At 40.3% G+C, this 24,769-nt stretch overlaps 2 protein-coding genes across 2 annotated transcripts; both read left to right on the top strand.

Annotated features, from left to right (window-relative positions):
• Window positions 1–2,166: 2,166 nt before the first annotated feature.
• LOC113134783 (oxygen-regulated protein 1) lies at window positions 2,167–10,543 on the top strand. Its single transcript, XM_026314304.1, has 5 exons — window positions 2,167–2,829; window positions 3,568–3,727; window positions 4,671–6,505; window positions 7,655–7,678; window positions 8,228–10,543. The coding sequence occupies exons 1-5, from the start codon at window positions 2,167–2,169 to the stop codon at window positions 10,541–10,543; spliced, it is 4,998 nt and encodes a 1,665-aa protein (XP_026170089.1).
• Window positions 10,544–16,439: 5,896 nt separating this feature from the next.
• Window positions 16,440–22,182, top strand: LOC113134064 (vimentin A2). Its single transcript, XM_026313272.1, has 9 exons — window positions 16,440–17,062; window positions 17,351–17,411; window positions 19,091–19,186; window positions 19,490–19,651; window positions 20,255–20,380; window positions 20,577–20,797; window positions 20,950–20,993; window positions 21,094–21,179; window positions 21,294–22,182. Exons 1-9 carry the CDS (start codon window positions 16,530–16,532, stop codon window positions 21,333–21,335), a joined length of 1,371 nt encoding a protein of 456 aa, XP_026169057.1. The 5' UTR covers window positions 16,440–16,529; the 3' UTR covers window positions 21,336–22,182.
• The last annotated feature ends 2,587 nt before the right edge of the window (window positions 22,183–24,769 follow it).

Below are 24,769 nucleotides of genomic sequence, written 5' to 3'. Positions count from 1 at the left end.
AGATCAAACCTGTGACCTTTGAGGAACAGGATATAGGCCATGATGGTGCCACTGTTGATCTTACTGCATTTATGTGACACTGATTGACTCACTAATTTGGATCTTGCTAATCCAAACAGACCAGCATGGGATATTACTACCTAGTGACTGAAGCTTGGCTGCAAATTATTTGAATTATTTAACTGTGCAAAAATGTTATCATAGTTAAATATACAGTATACAGTTCAGAAAGGTCAAATTATATGCCAACACCCATGTTTTTCACCTCTTTTTCAAAACTAGTGGCAAAGCATCAAGCTTTTATTTCATGCTTATTCACACTGAAATTAAATAGTATAAATAATGTAATAATGTTTCCCTTACAGTGGGCCCTGTGTGACCTACCCAGACCTTTCCTACAGTCCCCCCCCCCCCAACACCCAGTCATCATCTTCCCACACACTGCACGTGGTAAGGGGAGATTTTAGTAGCGTTTCACTCAGCCAAAGGCAGTTGGCAATCGGCACATGTCCCAGTCATTGCAGTGACACAGCTCTCACACCTGATGCAATTAAATCATTAGCCACTGTTAACAGATAAATATTCAAGTGAAAACGTACTACAAAATACCAGCTTTTTTTAACATACTGTATCAACTTTTGAAGTTTGAATACAATCCTGCAGAATTCCCAGTATCATTTTTATATTTCTAACTAATTATATGTAGCAGTAACCTCAACAAGTGCAAATACTGATGCACTGTGTGTTCCCAAGTATGCAGGTGGATTTCTAGTACCTGCTGTGTGGTAAAAGTGCTCTCTGAAGACCTTATTTTGCCTCATGCTGTCAACAAGTGCACAAAATCTTTAACCTAATCCCTATTAGGCAAAGACTTCTTAAATCTGATTATGCAGGGCTGCTTGCAAATTAGAAATAGTCCGAGCCACCTGTGATATCTATCTGAAGTGGTAAAGGTTTGCTAATATTGTTTGACTCGCAGAGTTCATTTGAATTTCACTACCACTTTCGTTATTTACTTACTTACACTGTTACTCACCAAACCTGTTAGATACTGATTCACTTATATCCATTAAACAAATAAAACTGTAGTGCCAATCCTTCAGGAAAACAAAATGTGAACAATTTTTTTGACCCTTATACTAATAGAAATAAACATTTTCAGTTTTCTGTGGTTTCTCTGAATTTCCTTTGTTTGTTACCTAATCTTGATATACTGATTAAGTGTGAGCAAAGATTAAGCAAATTGGCCATGATGATGCATGTCCTAAAATAGCCCTCAAACACTGCTGAGAGGCTTTCACCAGTGCTCTGAGGAATACTGACTGCACACTTTCTGTTATTTTAGCCGTCATAATTAAGGGGAAATGTGAGGTCTACGGTAAGCCATGCTCATTAAATTTCCACCGTGAAGTTTGTTTGCCAGTCAGTCATTTTGGCAGGGTATAATTTATCTGATTAGTTGATACGTTGCAGGTGTGCATGGCCTTTGTCTGTATCTACATCTAGCTAGACAGTAAAGGTAGGTTGTTCAAGGGTTATTATTGTTGCCATAATGAATTAGTTCATTCTGACATTGTTCTTCAGAATGACTAGATTTACTGTGTGGGCTATTATACAACTTATGAAACCTCTTGCACATGATAGATAACAGACACACTAAGCTTTAACACCATGTTTTATCTCTTAATGTACAACTCATACTGTTTTCTACTGTTCTGCATTTAAGCTTATTGATGTTATGCAACATTAATGTCACCTGTATTATCTATGAAAGCATTAATGTAAATATAAACAAGATATTAATATATACTCATTTGCCAGTGTTTTAAGTGCAACCGACTGAAATACTATTTAATACAGCAGCCTTCCCTTCATGAAGGCGATAACATGTAATTTTTATTAAAACTGTTTAAGTGAGGTATGATTATTTTGGAGGATGTTGTTTGCAGTGCTTTTGGACCATCGTGTGTTACTGATTTTATTTTGACAGGCACTATCCTGGTTTTTTGTAGATAGACATGCAACAATGTGGAGAAATGGATTGCACTCAGAAGGAGTAGCTTAGCAAGTTTTCACTTTTTTAGTATCACTTCTACAGCAGAATTTATATTGAACTACAATAATAACTGTTACTTATTACTTTCTTTCTAGTCTCCTCCACACAATATGAGTAACACAACCATCCAAGAGCCGCCTCTTCAGGCATTGTCCTCTGGCAGTGGGCAGACGTTACCCACCCGACCCTTACAGCCCAACTCTGATCCCACAGCTTCAAAAAGAGTATGTTTCTACAAAAGTGGTGACTATCAATTCAGTGGGCATCGCATGGTCATCAATGCTCGCACCTTCAAGACATTTGATGCTCTGCTGGATGCTCTTTCCAAGAAAGTGCCTCTGCCATTTGGTGTGAGAACCATCACCACACCACGTGGGACCCACCTTGTTAGGGGTTTAGACGACTTACAGGATGGTGGATGTTATGTGTGTTCTGATCAAAAACGGGTGAAGCCGTTAAACCTGGATGAAGTGAACCGGCGTCAGGTACCATGGAATACCACCAGACTCCTCAGTGCAGGAGGGCAACGGAGGCGCCAAGGACTCCAGTTTGGCAGAAGGAATGAAGTTTCCAGCAGGCCGGCAAAGGTTACTGAGAGGGTGGCAGTAAGGACGCCAAAGAGGCTTGTGGTCATCAAAAACAAGGATCCCACTGTTAAACGCACAATTGTTTTACAGAGGAGAACAGCACCAACATTTGATGCTTTGCTGGATTACCTTTCCCAAATCCTTCAGTTTCCAGTGCTGAAACTCTATTCTACAGATGGCAGAAGAGTAAGTGTTAACTAAATTAATAATGGGAATAATCACTGGGTGAAAACATCAGCTTTATCAGGGCTAAATAAAGTCTTGGAATAGTTTGACATGTAACTGTTAGAGAGTTAGAAGTGGAGCTTGATGTCATATCTGCCCATCCAACATAAAGTTGTTTTTTAGCTAAAAAAATATCAAAATTACTATGATGTAAATTACTTCGTGGTTGTATAGGACTTCTGCTGTCATGCACAATTTAGATTAAGTTTAGATTTTTTTTCTTTAGACAGTCTTTGTTTGGTACAGATGATATATCCTATAATTGCAGAGCTAACATAGATAAATATGTTGGGTTTATTTTCATTGTAAGTAAATATTTCTGGGATTAAGAATCAGGACCTTTACACTGTTTCCTTATATGCTGTATTCCAAGAAGTGCTAAGAGGTGTTCTACCCCCCAGTGAGTTATCACTCGGTAATCCTACATGTCCTTAAACAACAACAACAAGCTTCCTGCTAAAGGTCATGGATCTTGAGAACCTTTGAATGCACCATAAAGAAATTCATGCAACTTGGAAATGATGTTACAACCTGAAATGTTCTCGGAGTGCATAGAGGAATGTTCAACAGCAGTTGCATATACATAATGAGGTCTGCTCAGATTAAGTGCTGCAGTGTTTCATTATGCATCAATTAAATAAATTTGTTTCCATTGACTTTGACACTAACCTTTCAAACTTGTTTCTCCTCTTCTTTCAGGTTGATGGCCTTGCTGCACTTATCTTATGCTCTGGAGTCATTGTCGCAGCGGGCAACGAGCCATTCAGATTAGGAAACTACAGTTTTCACAGAACAGGCCAGATGGCACAGTCCATGTACATTGAAACTGTGGAGCCATCTACGTTGCAGCCCAATGCTCGTACGTGCTAATAAATTCTATGGGTAAATGGTAAAGTATGGCCCATGCCAATTTTCATAAACAGGTCCATCTGGTATTCTTAGGACAGCATAGTCAGCAATGATAAATGCTAGAATCTGTCATAGGACATAATTAAAACCTGATGGATAGATGGAAAATGAACCTGTTTAGGCTAGTTATTCCCCCTTGTTTAAAGAAATTAAATCAGCTGCTGGCTGAGGCATAATTTTTAGTATAAAAATAGGACAACGGTGTCCATATCTCATCTATAACAAATAAGGGTGTTTCGTAAATCTTCTATACCCGCTTATTCCTTAACCAGGGTCATGGGGATCTGCTGGAGCCTATCCCAGCTCTCTTTGGGTGAAAGGCAGGGGTACACCCTGGACAGGTCACCAGTCCACCACAGGACCACATAGAGACAAACAACCTCACACACTCATACTCACTCCTATGGGCAATTTAGAGTCACCAATCAACCTGACATACATGTTTTTGGACTGTGGGAGGAAACCAGAGCACCTGGAGAAAACCCACGCAAACACAGGGAGAACATGAAAACTCAACATAGAAACCCCTACTGAGTTTCGAACCAGGAACCTTTTTGCTGTGCGACAGCACTGCGAAACACTCTTCCACTGTGCTGCCCATCAAGTATATCATTTTCTCAAAAAAGAAAGAAAAAGAAAAATCGAATTTGCACACATTTAAGTAGAAGTAGGCCAGAAAGGAATAATTACCCAAAAGTTTCTTCCATGATTTGATCAAGGACTTGGCTAAGGATGTCACCTCCTCATCTGTGCTCTATAATATTAAATTCAATATTTCTAGCAAACTAATATGAAAATCATATGATGCTTTTTATGTCCTAACATATTTTTTCTCTCTCTGTTTCCCCTGTTTTTCACAAACACGTGTGTTTTCATCACACTTCTCCAACCAGAGAACAACAAATCTTTCTCAAGTGGAAGAGGTTCAAGAAACTTCTCTTTATCATCAGAGCGATATATTGTCAACCAGATAAACAAATCTCGAAATGGAAGCATCCATGCCCACCAGCATCAGCACAATGGATCCTTTGAAAAAGAAGTCAACCAGCATTACACATCCATGGAAACATGCGGTGAGGTAGATAATGAGCATCACACTTGCATTGTACCTCAGGACGATGACATTGAAAAGTCTTTCCGTGTAAATCAAGATGGCAGCATGACTGTAGAAATGAAAGTGCGTCTGACCATTAAAGAAGAGGAGTTGCTCCACTGGACTACCACACTCAGCCGCTCCAGCTTTAGCAAGAGGACAGCTCGTGCCTCGATTTCTGAGTCGGGCAATAGCTCACCCAACTTAAACAATGCCATTTCCCAAGAGTCCTCTAGCATCAGTGATGATGAAACTAAAGAGGAAAACCATCCATCTGGAAAAGGTGTTGGCTTTAACAGTGGAACAGTATTTGAGAGCTACACTTCCACGGCATTGGGAAAAACAACTTTTAAACGCACTCCTACGCCAGGTCCACGGTATGTTAAAAAGACAGCATCTGTTGAGAGTGTGAAAAAAGTGACAGAATCAGGTGTTCAGGAAAACATCTTGGGACATTATTCCTACATGGACAGGACTGTGGATGGTGAGTCATCTGAGGGATACTGCATTGTCAGCCACAACAGGAGCAGCAACCGGCCAATCCCAAAGCCTCGGAAAACGGCATCTGCAGGAGCGTCCAACAAAGACTCCCACTCCTCCATGAAATCATCAGGAGTAGCTGAGGTCCTTCAAATACAGAATAATGGGATGGAGATTACAGAAACTGTGATGCATATTTATGAGAGTCAAGGGTGCTATGACAACTATTTTGCAAATGAGGAATATAGTGCAGATGGCTTACTTTTGCATGATTCTACGGCACAAGACAGCAAACCCTCCACCGAGTCACGGTCACATTCATCCAGTAATGATTGTGATATAGATTGTAGCTGGCAGCCACCTGCTGCTAACTCACTAGAAAGACAGGAAGAGGAGATGTTATCATTGTCATCAGAGCCAGTATCCGCAACACATAAGATTACAAACAATCTATCTTTAGTAACTGATAGTGAGACTCAAACAGCAACAAATTCCCAAATTGATCTGACAGTAAACAAGGAGAAAAGTCCTAAAGGTAAAAAGAATAAAAAGATGACTTCTAAGAATAACAAGAGTTCAACGTCAACAAGCAGTTCAGATAAAAAACAAAAACAAAAGGAAAGCGTAGTGAGCCTTTCACAAAACAGCAAACAGTCATCGCCTGACAAACTCAGCAGCAGTGTCAGTTTGGGAAAAAAGAGTTTGAGCTCATCGGAAAGTGCTAAAAATGGTCAAAAGGATAAAGGACCAGAAAAGAAAGAGGAAAAGCACCAATCTAAAAAATTAAATGAATTTGAAAAAGCACCCAAAAAGGACTCAGCCTTATCAGTTAATGATGAAAATCTGAAAAACACCCCACCTAAGAGACAAGGCACAAATAAAGCAACACCTAGAGACAATGGTCATAATGTAAATACCCCAACTGTAAGGCCTCAAATGAAAAAGAACATGTCAGAAATTTTACAACCTAAAAAATCCCTTTTATCAAGCAAAAAGACAGTTAGCAAACCTAAATCCATGACTGAAAACATAATCTCATCACCGAAAAAAACATTAGAGCTAAGTGAGAGTGTCTCAATGCCTTCTCTCAACCCTACGCCCTCAGATATCCACCAGTACGTTGAGAACTGGTTGGAAAATGTCAGTCCAGATCAGGTACCCTACACAGACGAGTCAATGCAAGATGAATCAGTACCTCAGACAAAGGTTGTGTTTCAGATAGGTGGTGACTCTGAAATTGATGAAAAGGATGAATGTCACACTAATGTAGATGAATACTGTCTACCTCCTGGAGATGCTGTCAAGAAATCAGCTTCTTGTCTATCAGTACCTCTTTACCATGAAGGGCCAATGCCATATATGCTGCACACTGACCAGAAAACAAGAGGTTTATGTGTTTCAATGCCAAGTGTCAGAGTGGATCCTGTACCTCAAGAGAGCAGACTGAGGGCACATAAATCTGCAGAGGCCATTGGTCCAGCAGACAGTGAATCACCCTCACCCAACATTTTGAGCCCCAAGGCAAAGATGAAACCTGTCCTGCGACAACTTTGTTCATCGATTCAGTGCATCAGAAGGGCTTCTGATACCACCACAAAATCCAATCTTGAGAAATCCAGCAGCCTTCCTGATTTCTCAACACATGTAGCTTTAGTGTTTGGCTCATCATGTAAAGCCTTCTTGTCATTCTTGTCAGTGATGACTCTGAGAGATAGTATAACAAGCTCTGCCCGAGGAGACAGTAACCAATCTAGAAGCCCCTCAGAGGCAATGCTAATGATGGAATCCCTGCAGAAGATTTCTGCCATTGAGGATGAAGAAGAGCAGAGGGCAAGTCTGACAGATTTGCAAAGCCGAGCGTCTTCTGAATTTAGAGAACGCTGGAAGGATTTCCAGACTTTGAGGGAAAGGCTTGAAAGTGAACCATTTTCTCCTAAAGTTTCAGAAACAGAGTTTGCTCTGGATGTTGTCTCTGAAGGCGGCGACATATTTGAGGATCAGCATATGGATATCAATGAGTTGATGGAGGAGCTGAATATGCCACAAGATCTTAGAGAAGAGATTTCTTCAACAATCCAACAGGCCAAAAGTTTTTACCCTGTGGAGGAGAGCACTTTTGTAGAAACTGAAAGAAACCAGTCTGATTCAGAGGAAGATGTAGAACATTTTGTTGCTGATGAAACAAAACAATCCCCAGAGCTTGATAGCACTTGCATGGCTGATGAGAAAAAACAGGCTAGTGATGATGGAGAGATGGATGACTTAAATAAAATGCAATCTGTATATTCTGAACAGGCAAAGGAGATGACAGAGTATGAACCTGATGGAGTTCAGGAAGCGGGATGGGATGTGAAAGATTCAGAAGTATCACAGATAGAAAGAGATTTGCCTTTAAGCGACAAGGAAAATGAGACAGAAGCAAAGGAAGGCCAGGTAGAGGTAGAGGGGGATATGAAGGACAAGAACGTTGGAGGGGATGGATATATGAAAGAGATAAATGTCGATGATGGTGAGAATCTTGAAAATATAGAAAAGGAAATAGAGGAAGAAAGAGGAAAGGAGGCAGCAGGGGAAGATGATGAGGAACAGGATAAATGGGAAGCAGAGAATGCAAGTGGTGAGGAATCTGTCGAGAAAGTAGAGGAAAGTACAGAAGAAGAGATGACACTAGATGAGGAGGAGGAAACAGAAGAAGGAAAGAAAGAAGTGGTCACAGAGACAGAGGAGGGACTAACAGATGAGGAAGTCCAAGAAACAAGACAGAGCGACAGTGCTGAAGAGACAGATGAGAGAGAGGTTGTTGAGGAAACAGAGGAGGAAGCGAGGGGCATGGAATATGTTAATGAGGAAGATGAGGAGATTGAAGAAGAAGCAGAGGAGTTTTCTGAGGAAAGCCATGAAGCAGAGGATATAGAAAATATTGAGGAGCAGATTGAAAAAAAGGGGGAGGAAGAAGAAGAATCAGAAGTGGTTACTGAGAATGATGTAGAAGGATATGTTATTGAGGAGACAGATGAAGGAGAGGAAGTAGAAAATATTGTTGAAGAGCAGGAGGAAGAAGAGAAGGAAGAGGATGAGGAAGAGGAAGAAGAAGCAGGGGTGGTTACTGAGAACAATCCAGAGGAAAAAGTGGTAGAGGGTATAAAGGAGACAGAAGAGGAAGAGGAGGTACAAAATGCCATTGAAGAGGGGCAAGATGAAGAAGAAGGAGAAGTGGATGTGGTTACAGAGGGAGGTGTAGAAGAAGAAGAAGCAATGACAGCCAGTGAGGGCACAAATGAGGAAAAGGAAGTAGAAAATACAATTGAGGAGGTAGATGAGAAAGAAGGAGAAGAAGAAATTGATGTGGTTACTGAGGAAATGGATGAGGAAGAGGTCAAATCTGAGGTGGGTAGTGAGGAAATCAATGAGGAGGAGGAAGAGGAGGAGGAAGAAGATGAGGAGGAAGAGGAGAAGGAGGAAGAAGGAGAACAGGAAGAGGAACATTATGGTGAGGATGGGATTGAAAATACAACAGAAAAGAGAACTATGGTGGTCACAGATGAGGAGGAGGAGGAAGAAGAACCTGACAACGAAATAGATGAGGAAGAAATTAATGATGAGGTTGACGAGAGCAGGAAAGCTATTGAGAATATCAAAGATAGTCTAGAAGAATCAGTAGAAGAGAGTGATGTTGAAGAGGAGATGGAGACTCAGGAGAATATAAAAGAAAAGAGGGAAGATGATGAAGAAAAGGCATTAAATGAGGAATTAGTGCAGGAGGAAAAGCAAGAGGAAAAGCAGGACTTGAGCAACAAGGTAGAAGAGGTACATGTTACCAAAGATGTAGGGGGCTGGAAAAATGTATTAGAGGAGGCATCTTACTGGCAGCAGCAGAGTAGTAGCTATGAAGCAAATACAGAACAAAACACTGAATCACCAACCAAATATTCCTTGAATGGCCAGTGTGAGGATGACAAAGATGATGGGACGGAGGCTTTTAATGGACTTGACACAGACGAGGGAGAGGGGCATCATGAGGACAGAGGCAGCAACCTCTCACATCCTGTGGAAGTATCACAGGAGTTACTTGACTTTATTAATTCTGCCCTACAGTCTTCTTCGCTTATTTTCACATATGACGCACGGGGGAACATTAAGATAGAGCCAGATTATGCTCAAGTTGCACAAACTCTGCAAACTGTTGTTCCAAAAAATAGAAAAGATAGTTTGTATGGCCTAAACTGTCTCCCAAGCCCAAGCACCTCTGATTTGTCTGATTACAGACCAGAAACTACGGAAAGTGGTGGATACAATACACAGGACTCTTTAGATATTGTCACAGAAAGCAGTGAAGAAGCTTCAGACAGACCTTTTCCAGTCTACAGACATAAGACTCATATGCTTAATGGGAGAGCAGATGTGACGCAAGCTAAGTCCAAACTCTCTGTTGCAAGTAATTCAGAAATCTCACAAAGTTCAAGATTAAAAAGTGCAGAAACTTTCTCTTCCCACGATTCAGGAGCTAAAACCTCGAGGGAGGATCTGTCGTATTTTAGTGCTGAGAGCTCATTAAAGGCAGATGCTGAAGCTGCACCGGAGGCCACACAGTGTGTTTTTTTCACCTCGGGAAAGGACTCAACTGATGGAGTTTTGATTGATCAAGGAAGGTGGCTGCTGAAGGAGAACCACCTCATAAGAAAATCTCCTCCACTCTCTCTGGGAATGTATGGTCATTTGGATAGCACCTCCATTGACACATGCCAGGAAAACTCTAGCGAGGATACCCCACCTCATTATAAAACCATGCACAACCCTCTTGCCGCCATATCCTCATCAGAGCTCGAGGAAATGGCAAAGCCTCCAACTCCAAAGTGCACCTACTATAACATGCCACATGGAAGTGATTCTGACCCATTTTTGGACAACTGCAGTGTCAAAAGTGGTAAAAAAGACAGTAGTGTCAAAGGCAGAGGCTTCAGGGTGTCTCCTACTATTGATACTTCCAAAACTTGTGCAAATAAAAATGGCAGTCTGTCTTCATTTGCCTCAGTTGAGCTTAAAATGCCAGACAGGAAAGTTCATCCTGAGGGAGAGTCCTCAGCTGTGACACAGGCAAGAAGGACATCTAGTGGAGGAGGGCATGCACTGCAAGCACAAGACTCACTGGACACTATGCGTACGAGGTGTGGCCAATACTGTCCCATTCTATAAAAGCAGGACATTTCAGAAAAGTATTGACACATGTTGGTCCTGGGTGTTTAGTGATTCATTACATTTTTACAAAAACTTTCTTTATCTTCACAAATATGTCAGTTGTGCCTCTTATTTATCTTTGACTATAACAGAAAAATAGATTTGACTTTATGGTGGTGATTGGTGAGATATATCACAGAGGTAAAATAAGTGCAAAATCAAAAATGGAATAATGTAAAAAAAACAAAAATCTTTTTTCTACTGATACATTGCTTCTCACTGTACATAACTGATTTATCTGCGATTAAAATTACAAGTCAACTTCTTATTAAATATAATGCAATACATCTGAGAAATGACTATCAAAGGAAGCAGACTTTACTGCTTGTTTCAGTTGCTCCAGTATGTATTTGTATAGTAATTGCTATTTCCTAAGACAGCTGTAGATAGTATAATACCCACTTTGTTGCTTTTCACCTCCTCTCAGAGTTTTAACTAGACTATGTCACTTGAAAACCTATTATAAGAAGCCAGGAACTGTTAACTCCCTGTGTTAATTAAAGGGCAGCTTCTTACATTTTACTTATCTGTAAGAATATTTAATAAATCCGGTTTCATTTTTTATTTGACAATGTCTTATTAATAGATGGCATATTCAATCAACTAATTAACATACATCAGTGATTTAGTATTGCACTTAGCTGAGGGACTAAAGATTGTTTAAAAATACTTAACACTGTTCTGAGTCTTAACTATGTGCCTACATTCACCAGCCATGCTGGGTGTGTAGCTTGAGATTGCTGTTTACACAGCTGAAACTTCTATATGTGTGTGTGTGTGTTAAAGTCTATGGTTCATGGATAATTTGACTGCTGAAGTCGACAACTCAGTCTCTCAATTAGTTAGTGAGTCTGTCAGTTTAATTATGACACTGCAGAAAAAGAGCTAGGTCCCAAACTTGTTTGTGAGACTGCATTGTTTACTTGAATGGTACATTTATTAGTGAAGCCCATTTATAGGCAGGCACATGAGCTGTTAATGAGTCTTAGACTCCCAATACTTAGTTTGTTCTGTTGCAGTGTAAATTTCTGCCAAAAACCTGACTCAGAAAAGGTTTCTATTGTTTTAAAAACTTCATTTACTGAGTTGTTTTTCTGGTTTTTCAAACAAAGGCCTTATGAACAGGGAGAATAGGTGGTAATGGTAGAAAGGCAACAGTAGCTGTAAATAGCATTTTTGTTTGTTTTTCACACTTTTTTTGTCTCACTCAAGTCCACTTATCTTCACCCAAGAGAGAAGAGTGTCATCTGCAGCTGCCGGTCGATCTGGTTGATGCCTCCTGTTGCAGTCAGACATATGCAAGTGACACTTGTGATGTGATGGTCTCTGACAGACTGGCTTGTGTGATACATGAGACCAGAGGCTATTATCCTTAAAATAAATTTGAGCAAATGACAGTGGGTGTTGATTTAGATGAGGGGAATCCATTTGAGAAATTGATGCTGAATATTATCCACATTAACAATGAGGATGTTATTCTGGGGGCAGCATGGTGGCTGAGTGGTTAGCACTGTTGCCTCACAGCAAGAAGGTCGTGAGTTCGCATCCCGGCCTTTCTGTGTGGAGTTTGCATGTTCTCCCGGGTACTCCGGTTTCCTCCCACAGTCCAAAAACATGCATGTCAGGTTGATTGGTGACTCTAAAATTGCCCGTAGGAGTGAGTGTGAGTGTGTGAGGTTGTCTGTCTTTGTGTGTCTATATGTGGCCCTGCGACAGACTGGTGACCTGTCCAGGGTGTACCCCTGCCTTCCACCCGAGAGAGAGCTGGGATAGGCTCCAGCAGATCCCCGTGACCCTGAACAAAGAAAAAGCGGGTATAGAAGATGGATGGATGGATGGATGGATGTTATTCTGGGGAAAATGCTGGAAAGAAATTTAGAGTGTGTGGGGTGTTTCCCCTGACCCAGTCACTGCCTGCACACACACACACACACACACAGAGAAACAAAGAAAGAGGGAGACAAAGACAAAAAGAATGAGACATAGAGGGGTCTTTACCAAGGGATCATTTTGGATACTTTCCAAGGGTTTTGTCAGTCACTATGGAAAATAGCCCCATGCAGTTTAATTCCTCTGTTGTTACTATGGCAGAAAGGTATCCAGTGGAAGCTCTATTCCCAAAATGAACGCCTGTTTTTGCTTGGCTCATTTCACAGACCACTGACAGAAAAGCTGACTCCAGAATACTTGTCTGATTAGTAAAGTAAAAACAGGACAGGACATGGTGTTTCTGTGCTATATGACCCCCCCCCCCGTCAGATCTCACCAAAGGTTCATAAAATAAACCCAAGGGGTCCTGAGATAAGTGGTTGGACAGGAAAAAAAAAGTTCTTATACATACATGATTCTTTAGGCTTTATTGTTATTAAATATTTTGAGAGCCTTATCTCATCGAGCTTTGAAAGGATTAGTTAAGACATCAGAAATTTTTTCAAGGGGGAAATTCCCTTTAGTGAAGCTTCAAACATCCTCGTCTGAATATTGAATATATATATATATCATATTGAATATGATTACTAAATATTGTTTTCTGTACTGTTTCTCATGTCAAAGGATTGGGAGCCACTTGTTTATCATAAGGTAGCTAATAACTCCAGATGACAGATAAATGTAGTCGACTAAGAAATACAGTATTTCCCTCTGAAATCCAGTGGAGGAAAAGTTAAAGTAGCAGTACCAGTAAAGCGTTTGGACACACTCTCATTCAGTTGTTTTTCTTTGTTTCTATTATTTTAAGTAGGTTACTGGCCACACAGTACCTGGCAGGTATTTACAGCTTTTCTTTAGAATTTCTGTAGTCTGGTGTCCATGGACTCACTGGGGTGCAACAAACACAATGTGCAACAGCACTCCCTCCACTAAATCTGCCACATCAGATCCCACAAAGAAGCCAAACAATTTATCAGGTCAAAAGCTTGAAAGAGGAAAGCAAATAAAACTAACTTGATGTACAATAGAGACATATAACAATCTGGACAATACCAATGCTAATTTTTGCAACTTGAATAAAGTACAGCACTAATTTTTGTGTTCATCTCTATGAAACAGGGTAGCCCCTGAATCTGTCTCTATCTGGGTTTCAGCTCAAACACACAATGTTCAAGAAGATTGCCATGGCTACTGGGCATGCAGATCAGTGATTCACTATCATGGGTGGTGAAACAAAGCATGCCTTTTTGCTGCCTAGTGCCTGTGTTTTTAGAGTGATGGCACCAAGATATATGATTTAACTTATCCATTGCCTGGCTTCTGACTAATGTTGAACCTTATTTGATTCTTCTTCTTGTCCCATTGTACAATCTTTTTAATTAGCTCCCCTGCTGTGCCGTTGCTTTGGAGAAAACAGGCACCTTGGAAACAGAAAATAAAAGGATGAAATAATAAATTCCAAACATTGTCAAGAGTGGGAACTATTTGGCCCAAACTGTGGCACTGGCAAACACCAGGCTACAAACAATAATTACGGCCTACTGTCTGCATTCTGTTGCTGCAGTTAGGTGACAGATCAGCAGTACACAATCCCTGCTCTGTCTGTGACAATCCCAGCCTCTTCTGTCTGTGTCTGTGGCCAGCACTGGCAGAGGGGGCTCATAATGGCCCCAGGAGCAGGAATTTCTATGACACCCACCTCTGCCTATAACTAAGCACTGATCATGTGAATCTCTGTTGCTGGTTTTAGTAATAGGATTCCACTGTTAATTTACTGCAACTTCTGTGTGGGTACTGTACTTTTTACTCTATACTACATTATTTTCTTAGGTGTATAAAAAACATCTACATAGCTGTTGTAGATTGATAGTGCATTGTTGTAGATCACACTACCCAGCACTGATGAAATATATGCTTAGATTTGGTTTCAACACAGAGCCATGCAGAAAATCAGTTATTTGAAAGAAAGTTTTTGATGAAATTCTGTGTATACACAGTTTAACTTTTCACTATCACTATCACATTGAGTAATCTGGTAATAATGGTCTACTGACCTTATTCTTCTTCTTCTGATCATTGTTCTACTCCAAACTGGTCTCTAACACAGTAGATTTATATCCAAAATAACTTCAGAGCTGACACTACAATGCCATGTTTTTACACATTTCTGACTCTTTGCTGGGTTTCTTAATGTGACTAGGTAAAAAAAAAATAGTGCCCAGCACCCTCTTTACTTGCAGGCATTTTGCAGAATTATATCATACAGATATTTATGCTAGTACAATAATTACAATTTTGAGATACTTGTTTGTTCATTAACTATTTTCCATTTTATGCTATTTTATACTTACTGTACTTTTTAACTCTTGTTTTGCTTTTCTACATTCTGCATATTTGTAATGGGGTATGACAATTCTACTTTTATTCACGTGATCTTAACATGTTTTCCACCATTGCATATAAGAAAAAATTACTGAATGATATGTGGGTTAGAAAAATAATCTTTTTTTGATGTGAAAAATAGCTCACATAAGTTAAATTGATATCTACTATAGATAAGGACAGAAAAATACAGCCAAAAGCTTTAATTTGTCCTCCAGTTTGCTCAGACAAAGCCACATTTTTTGATATTTTAACACACACTCACACACACTGGCCCAGTTTACCCAGCTGAGTAGCTGGATTTATCTCTGCACAGTCACATCTCTGGGGCAACATGCCAACTTCAAATCACTGCAGCCACCAACGGCCGCAAGGCAACAATGTGAAAATCCTTGTGAAAGAAAGATTTATACATTCAGGCTATTACCAAGTCAACAAACACCTTTAAACTAAATCAGCTCTTTGTTACTGAGTTTTTTTTAAAATATGTTTTCTAAAGAGCACAACATACAGCAGCAGCACTGGTGCGGCATGTTTGAGAGGTGTAGAGTGTCACTGGCTCAGCGCTACTTCAGAATCACTGAATCTCAGCAAATCAGCAGCACTGCAGCACCGAAAGCAATGTCTGCATAGCAGAGAAGAAAAAACACTAAGACAGAACGTTAAAAAAAAAGATGTTTGGTCATTAAGGTTAACCTCTGCTGACATATGTGTGTTTATTATCTGCTGCAGGTCAATCTGAAGAAGGGTGACTAATGATAAAGTGCAAAAATAAGCACTAAGGCTGTAGTAAACCAGTCAGCACTGAATGACCTTGATATATACCCTACTCTAACATCTCAGTGTTGGTGTGTGATCATTGACTAAGTGCGTAATAGATTAGTGGGTATCCTAGATAGGTTTGCATATTCTCCCTCTTGGATGATGTTCTTTCACACAGAAAATTAACTGAAAACTTTGAAAAGCACAAACCCAGTCAGTGTAAATATTCATGTGGAGTGTGCATGCATTAGAGCAACTAAGATGAAAGAAATAAGTGTATTGAAGAACTGATCAAATATCAAGAAACAACTTCATTATGGCAAATCTGAATAGTGAGAATAAGATTTTGTTCTAAAGAAAGAAACGTCCCACTGAGTTTCCTCTTAGCCCCTACTGATGACTGATTTAACAAATATCAAGAGGAATTCTTTAAAGCACTGTCTAATAGCCCAGTGTAGATCTCCTGACACTCACATGCTTTTCTGCTTTTAGGAAACCAGTGCAATTACCCAATTACATGGCACAATAAGGTCTACTGGTGCAGGATCAGGATCAGGAATAGCAGCGTTGATGTGACAGAACACGCCAGGCTTCACTTGTCCTTACTTTATTTTGAGCAATAAGAGTTTGGCCTAAATATTGATCCTGGACCTGTTTTTATTGACTGAAAGCGACTCTGCGTGTCCCGATGGGTGATTGGATTTCCACTGTGTCAGTCAAGTCGCTGCTGGGTCATTTGCATAAGGGGACACTATAAATGAGTATTAGTTTAGGAAACGCCTTCTCAGGCTCACTGCTGATGCACAAGCGCACCACCAAGTCGGCGAAATTGCTCTTGTACAGCTGATAGTCTGAGAAAGACAGAAGCAAGATGTCTTACAGCTCCAGATCAGCTCCACATTCTTCTTATAAGAAATTATTCGGTGGGGACAGAGTCGCGGTCAGGACCAGCTACTCCAGCCGCCAGTACTCCAACCCAGTGCGGTCGTCCCGGGTGTCCTTCGGTCTCTCCTCCGCCCCGACCATCTACGCAGCAAAGACCCAAAGGCTCAGGAGCAGCGCGACCATGCCCCGACTGGCCTCCGAAAACTTGGACTTCTCGCTGTCCGATGCCATAAACAGCGAGTTCATCACGAACCGCACCAACGAGAAAGCGCAGATGCAGTCGCTCAACGACCGTTTCGCCAACTACATCGAGAAGGTCCGTTTCTTGGAGCAGCAGAACAAGATCCTGCTGGCGGAGCTGGAGCAGCTGCGGGGCAAAGGCACGTCCCGGGTCGGGGATCTGTACGAGGACGAGATGCGGGAGCTGAGGCGCCAGGTGGACCAGCTCACCAACGAGAAGGCCCGGGTGGAAGTTCACCGGGATAACCTGGCAGACGACATCGACAGGCTGAGAGAGAAGTAGGAGGCGTGGCCCTTCTCTATTGTCTATGATGTTAAACTCCATGTAACTTTAAATCAGATGAGTTATCATAAGTTATTACGAAAATTATTTAAAATGTCGATAAAACTGTCGTAAAACACTAGACGTAATAGAGTTTGTAGTCATAAATGTTTGCCCAGCACTGCGCAAAATCCCAAGTGCTGCTGCAGTGAAGTTTGCTGGCAGAAAGGGTTATTGCATTTTAAGGTGTAAAAGTGATCAGTGGCTTTTAAAATGAAATTCCTGCTTTTTGTCTGTCTTTGCAGGTTGCAGGATGAGATATCCCAACGGGAGGAGGCTGAAGCAAACATGCAGAGCTTCAGACAGGTACACCAGGATCCACTTTTTGGAATAAAAATGTTTTCAAAAACAGAAAAATCTGCATTTGGTTGTAGTAATAGCCAGACCTTCATGAAAAGAGAGACAATAGGAACAACCAGGAGAAGATGCATGACTCCTGAGCTCCTTCACTGCCCTTCCCCTGCTATTCCCTGGAAAATAAGGGTTTAAACGTAATTTAAAATTGATGACAGGTGACGCCAAAGAGATAAGATAAACCCTGATTATCTCTGTGTTTCTCACTTGTAAGAGTTGTGTGGTATAACTGTCCCTTTTCTCACCTATCTAATTATTTCTGATGAGCTGCAGGAAGAGGAATGTGCTCTTCTGGTGGCAAAACAGGGGATTCTAGCCATGATCTGAAAGTAGCTGTGGAGCAGAACAGACCCTGGCCTCGTACAAAAGGCTAAATTGTGGCTGTTGAGTTTAATCAGGCTTGGAGTGAGATGAGATCTTTTTAAATCTGACTGGTCACACTGAATGAGCTGGGCACAAGTACCACAGTGTTGACCCAATGTGGTTATCAGAGCGGGAAGACAAGCCACCGTGTGATCCGGCTGTCTCGTTCTGGGAGACCATCAGCTCGTAAAAATATCACTTGTTATGGTCTTGTTAGACATAGCTCCACTGGGTTTCATGGTGAAAAACAAATAGTCGTGCCGATAGTTGCAAATTGGTGTCATGGTAGAAAAAAAAAATTTAAAAACTGTGAAAATCTGTTTTTAGAGTAGGTTTTATGCTTATAACAAAGAGCAAAATCACATTTTCCAGTTGTTACGTGCTTATCAAGGCATTTATCAATATATTGCATGATCGTGAATGGCAGGAAGGAGGTCCCTGTGGCTTGCCATGGTGGCACACAGACAACAATGCAGGGCCTGCAGTCGGCTCTCTATCAGTCAGGCAGACAGTCACTCCTTCAGCCTCGGGCCTGTTTGGGAAACCCTGCTGAATAGCCCACTTTGTTTGTGGCATTAGAGCAGGAGCAAAGCTGCTTCATTTGCTGATACCTCAATTACCAGCCTGCCAACGCCCTGACAAAGCACAGATGGGATTAAGGAGCATTTGAACAATACTCTGTGGTTTTAGGTGTTATTGACTCAAATGAATGAGAAAAATAACTTGCCTAATTTTGCACAGCCTTTCTCCCAGACATAAGCACAGACAGGCAGCTAGTTACAGTGGCCTCAGACTCCATTTATATGTCACTGGGTAGTTTAATAGTAATGCTTCTTGTATGTCGTACAGTATATTTGAAATCCTATTCTCAAAAGTTAAAGAAATGCAATGCTGTGTAAGTACAATATTTTAGTGGAGCAGAAGCATAAGTAGTATGCAATTAAAATACTTCATTATTAGTATAGAATTAAAATAATTAAAAAGTGCAGTACTTGGATAAATGCACCTAGTTACTTTCCACCATCAATCTGCCTGCGATGTAGTATGTGTTGTATACAGAACATGAAACCTGCATGTTGCCATCATCTGTAGTGGCACTTGTCACATGCCTACAAGCTGATTTTTATTGGACGCATGTGTTTGTGACCTTGTCTTAATACACAGTGCAGCAGAATAAAGAGCATTTCTTTCTGTGTCAGCAAGCATATAATCCATAATTCATGTCACCTTAACAAGTCACCTTATTAAGAGTCAGTGTCATGGCCCAGGATGTGGACAATGCTGCCCTCGCCAGACTGGACCTGGAGCGGAAGGTAGAGTCACTCCAGGAGGAAATCAACTTCCTCAAGAGGCTGCATGATGAGGTAAGCTTCCTTTTTTGTGGCTAGAGCTAATTGCATTCAGTGCAGAAACACTGTCCATGTATGGCCAAATGCTGCAAGCTAAAAGCACCCTTAAAAACAGGTCAAATCATGTGAAGTATTTGTTAATCTGCTCTGATTACCCAAACCAGAAAAGTCATAAAAAGCATACAAAATCACAATGAAACAAGCCTCCTACATTCAGCTAATGTCCTTAATATAAAACTAAATGTGTGTATGTCTGAATAGGCAAAAAAAAAACAAAACAATTATTCCAACATATCGGCTTTATTGATTATTTTGTAGGAAATACTGGAAATGCAGAACCAGATCCAGCAGCAGCATGTGCAGGTTGACATGGACATTGCTAAACCTGACCTGACAGCTGCTCTAAGGGACGTCCGTCTGCAGTATGAGAATCTGGCCTCCAAAAACATCCAGGAGTCTGAGGAATGGTACAAGTCCAAGGTAAAGATTCCCCACAGAGATGAAGACTGTTGGTGACTAACTAGTGAACAGTGTGGCACACTAATTGGATGAAAACAAAACAGCACTAAAAGGAGAGTAAATGTTCAACATACATTTGTCAACAGACCACAAAAAAATATTCCACATTAATAATAATTTCCTGTAATCTGCCAGATATGTCAATAGGTCACTCAAGACAAAAAATTAAATATTTCAAATTAGAAAGTGATATTTATATAACTTGTCTTTTGTGCCATGTGGTCATAAATCAATTAATAAAGGTTTAGGGTTAGGGTTAACCCAACATATAAGTTTTAAATTAACTGTTATTTTCGAATCATCTGGTCATCTGACAGAATTCAAGAGTGCAGTGAAGTAAAATCTCTCTTTGTGTGTAACCTTTGAACATTGGCAGGATTACAGTGAGCTTCACTGTTGCTTTAAAACGGCCATAGCCCCCTAACTCCAGCCAATTTCCTGTGTGGTTGCAACTTTCTTAATTTACATGTCACACTGTTTGCTCTCCATCATCCTCTGACTCATTATGTGAACAGCTGATATCTCAGCTCCTCCTCCGTCTTTCTGTTTTTGTGACATTGACAGTTTGCTGACCTCACTGAAGCTGCAGCCAGGAATAATGATGCTTTGAAGGTGGCCAAGCAAGAGGCCAATGACTACAGACGCCAAGTTCAGGCACTTACTTGTGAGGTTGATGCACTCAAAGGAACTGTGAGTATGCAACTTTGGGTTTTCATTGCAGTGTACAGAAAATGATAAGAAATCTATATAGCCTATAGCTGGAAAGAACCAAACTGGACACAAGATGTTCAGAAGTATTCTGCATGCATTTGAACTATGACAAAGCAAAGAGAAAAATACCCATTTTCCCTGAGTAAGTTTTGTGCCCTCTTGGCTGCCATCCCAGAATGAGTCCTTGGAGCGCCAGATGAGAGAGATGGAGGAGAACTTCTCTCTGGAGACAAGCAGTTACCAGGACACCATCGGCCGTCTGGAGGAGGACATTCACAACATGAAGGACGAGATGGCCCGTCACCTCCGGGAATACCAGGACCTCCTAAATGTGAAGATGGCGCTGGACATTGAGATTGCCACCTACAGGAAGCTGCTGGAAGGAGAGGAAAGCAGGTGATGGATGAACTCCTTGTATCTTCAAAACATTATATATATATATAACATCATATACTGTCTGGCTGATGGATATACTTACATGGATACATTCACTTTATGCAACAAATGCACAAATTTTTATTAGTACACTGTACTTTCTCCATTTTCAGAATCTCCACCCCGCTGCCAAACTTCTCATCTCTAAACCTGAGAGGTACAATCACTTTCTGCACGTTGACTTTACAGTAGGAATGCCTGTATTAGGTGAGATATTGCCTGCTGATAATGTAGCACACACCTTTTTTCTTTCTTAGAAACAATGATTGATTCCAAACCTCATATTGAAACCACAACAACCAAGAAGGTTCTCATCAAAACCATTGAGACCAGGGATGGGCAGGTAGAATCCACTGAAAATGATTTTCAATCAACAAAGTAATTTTCTGTAGGTCATTTGAGCTCAACGACAACCCTTCCTCATCACCTTTTCTGTGCCCTCTACATCCTTTTTTAGGTGATCAATGAATCAACCCAGAACCATGATGACATGGAGTAATAATGTCTTTGTCCTTGCCAAACAACCAACAAAAGCAATATGAAGAAACACAGTTCACTGGGGCTACAAGCAAACAAACAAACCAACAACACAAAAAAGCAAACAGCTGCAAAAAGTGCCTTTATATGTGATGATTCAATAAGCCTGTAGTTGACACATTGTATTTTGCCTTCTTCTCTGCTGAGCGTGTTATCTTTTGTTACATTTGTTTAGACATAACGAAATCAGCACAGCACAGAAATCCTCACTGAGATCTACAAGACTAATTTTTTCTTATTTTTGATCAGTACAGCATGCACACCCAAGAAAATCTGTATGCTAACGATGTCACAATTGCCTGTATGCAGCAATAAACCCTTAAGACTGAAGCTCAATACTCTGCATAATCGTTTGCGAAACACCATGGTTACAAAGTAACATAAGATAAAACACTTCCTCATATGAAAAAAAGGAAATAGTTGCCTATTTAAGTAATTCATGAATTGCAAAAATATCCACGTTTGCCAGCAATAAGTTGTGCAGACCTAAAATGACCTGACAGCTGCTCAGAAGGATGATGGTCTCCAGAATGAGAACCCGGCCTCTGAAAACATCCAGGAGTCTGAGTACAGGTTCAGTCCAAGATTATGGTTTAACATGAAGTTGGAGAGTATTTAACTGCTGCAATTTAAATAAAATGTTCAATACACGTGAAGGAAATAGACTATAGCATGAATGTGATTACTAATTGACCAACTGACTCTGCCGTTCTGCTCAGCTCTATGGAGCACTTTGGTCTCTTTCAGTAATTTGTGTTGCATTTCAATATTAGCAGTTCTCTCAATAAAGTACAAATATTCAAGCATCAGTTGTTTTACAGCGGAAAATGTTAACATAATTGCGGTGTTTGTTCTGGAAGTAGAAATGAAACACCACATACAAGATTAAAAATGCATTTAATTGTAAACGAATGGATTGAGTAGGATTGAGGTAAAATGAAAACTGACATAAGATGGCTCACATTAAGTCAGGCATGTAATATTGATTGGATACTTACACTAGGATACTTACTTATTACATCAAACTGAAACTAATGTGGTCTAACACAACAGTGCTGCAATAAATCCTCCCTTCAGAAAGCTAATAATGTTTTGTTGAAACTCTTCAAGGTGTGGCTTCAACATTTTGGATCCTGTTTGCGTTACTGCTGAATACAGAGATGTGTTTTGGTTATTTAGTGTAACATCATTATACAAGTCAGTATAATAAAAGTGACAGGGAAAGTGAAAGTGACTTTTTGTGGCCAAGTATGGTGACCCATACTCATGAATTTGTGCTCTGCATTTTACCCATCCCAAAGTGCACACACATAGCAGTGAGCGCACACACACACACACACACACACACACCGTGAACACACACCCGGAGCAGTGGGCAGCCATTGCTGCAGCGCCTGGGGAGCAGTTGGGGGTCCGGTACCTTGCTCAAGGGTCTCACCTCAGTCGTGGTATTGAAGGTGGACAAGGCAATAATAAATAATAATGCAATATGGTTCAACAGCAGTATAATTATATCATCCAAAATAGTCATAAGAGTTGAATCACCACAATATACGTGCACTTTTCTTTCAATACATTTTGTACCATTTATTTTTTTAATTGTTATACAATGTTTATTCAAGTAAGGGATCTGGATAGTACATTTCAGAGGCACATTTTTAGTCCATTGCATTCATTTGGCAGCTATAGTTAGTTATAGTTTACATACAAGATAATGTGAATAAACTTAGCATTTAATTTTAATATCACAAAGCCAGGATTTAGCCCTGATGACAGGTCATTTTTGTCAAGAACTCATGTAACAAAGCTTGTTACAAACCTGCTGTATTTTACTGCCATCTCTCGGCCACTGATGCGAAGTGGACTGTGTCTTCTGGTGGGTAATTTAGAGCAGGGCACGTTTGATGCTTCATAAAATCACATTTCAGTGTTTTAGTTTATTTTACCTCCGACAAATCTCGCGTGAATTGCCCCCCAGGTACGTGAAAACGTGAATTTGGGATGAACCCTCAACATAAACAACGTTAAAGTAGTTGGTCTTCTTATTTGAGTCAGTACAGTGGAGGTTCCGCTCATTTTAATAATTTCTTGGTTAATTAATGTCGCTTGTTTTCGGAGGTTTGTCCCGAGAGATCAGTTTGTTTTGTCGACAGAGCAACTTTCTCCATGTGACGTCCGGGGAAACACAAACCGAGGGAAATGCCGACAGGATTCGGGTAAAGTCGCTGTTTCGGTTCGTGCAGCAGTTTTGTTGTTACTTGGCTGAAAATGAATTAAAGCTCACAGTTAATTAGTGACAGAAGCGGTGAAGGGGGGTTTCAGAACAAAAATGGAGGTTTTGAACAAGATGTAACATTAAGGTGACCTAAAAAAAACCGATTCCAGCAGAGGGTTTTAAGCTTTTTTTGGTGATGGGCTCGGTGACCTCTGCTCTAACAAGGACAAGAAACGCGTTGGTGAAAGTCGGTTCAGAACCAGCGAACCATGACCCGGAGAGAACCCAGTCCGCTCCGAGGTCGGACCGGACCAGGAAGAGGGCTGGACGGTTCAACGTTTCCATCCAAACCGGACGACAGAGTTCCCGCCAGTCGCTGTCTGAAGTCCTGACCAGGCAGGAGTCCGATGGAGCCCGAAAAACTCTGATGAAAAGGACTTCTGAAGGTCCACAAGGCGGTGAGTCTGGGACATGTTTTGTTTAGAAAAAGAAAGGGCTCCATAATATTTGTGTCCTAGAAGTTACGGCTGTTGGCTGTTGGTGTTATAAAGTTAGAAAGTACTCAAATACCGCAGTGATGGAAGAAATGTTTTTAGCTTTTACTTAAAATAGCAATACCATAATGTTTAACAATACTCTGTTAAAAGTAGAGGAGAGAATAAATATACTATAATACTATAAGTAAAATAAAATAATGCTACTTCATTATTATTAGTGATATTAATGTGTAAGCTTATTGTTTATATTTTGTATGAATATTATGAATGTGCAAATGTATCTAGTAACCTAATTAAAGCCATTAGATGTAAAAGAAGGCGTCTGCCTCTGAAAAGCAGTGAATTGCAGTATAAAGAAGCATGAAATGGAAGTACTCATGTATAAATATCTCAAAATTGTACCCTATTACAACACAGTATCTGAGTAAATGTAGTCTACTTAAATTTACATTTCATTGTATCTGAGTATCTGTGTAGATGTAGTGTACTTGTATCTGAGTGAATGTACTTAAATTTACCTAATATTTTGCCAATGTATTTTTAAAATACTTTACTAGACTGTTTTTTACCTAATCACATTTGAGAGAAAAAATATTTATTTACTTTTTATTTGCCATATTATTGATTCTTAGATTAAATTTTAACATACAGGACATGATATGGTTATAAAAGATATGAAGTTGT

The sequence above is a fragment of the Mastacembelus armatus genome, chromosome 17 (genome assembly GCF_900324485.2).
Source record: "Mastacembelus armatus chromosome 17, fMasArm1.2, whole genome shotgun sequence".
Lineage (NCBI taxonomy): Eukaryota > Metazoa > Chordata > Actinopteri > Synbranchiformes > Mastacembelidae > Mastacembelus > Mastacembelus armatus.
This window is presented reverse-complemented; position numbering and strand designations above follow the sequence as displayed.

Bases quoted from the DNA above. Each gene is read 5' to 3' on its own strand.
- LOC113134783 (XM_026314304.1), top strand. From the start codon at position 2,167: ATGAGTAACACAACCATCCAAGAGCCGCCTCTTCAGGCATTGTCCTCT. The intron at 3,728-4,670 runs GTACGTGCTAAT...TTCTCCAACCAG, and splicing joins TACGTTGCAGCCCAATGCTC to AGAACAACAAATCTTTCTCA. The intron at 6,506-7,654 runs GTACCCTACACA...CAGGCAAAGGAG, and splicing joins AAAATGTCAGTCCAGATCAG to ATGACAGAGTATGAACCTGA.
- LOC113134064 (XM_026313272.1), top strand. From the start codon at position 16,530: ATGTCTTACAGCTCCAGATCAGCTCCACATTCTTCTTATAAGAAATTA. The intron at 17,063-17,350 runs GTAGGAGGCGTG...CTGTCTTTGCAG, and splicing joins ATCGACAGGCTGAGAGAGAA to GTTGCAGGATGAGATATCCC. The intron at 20,381-20,576 runs GTGAGTATGCAA...CTGCCATCCCAG, and splicing joins TTGATGCACTCAAAGGAACT to AATGAGTCCTTGGAGCGCCA.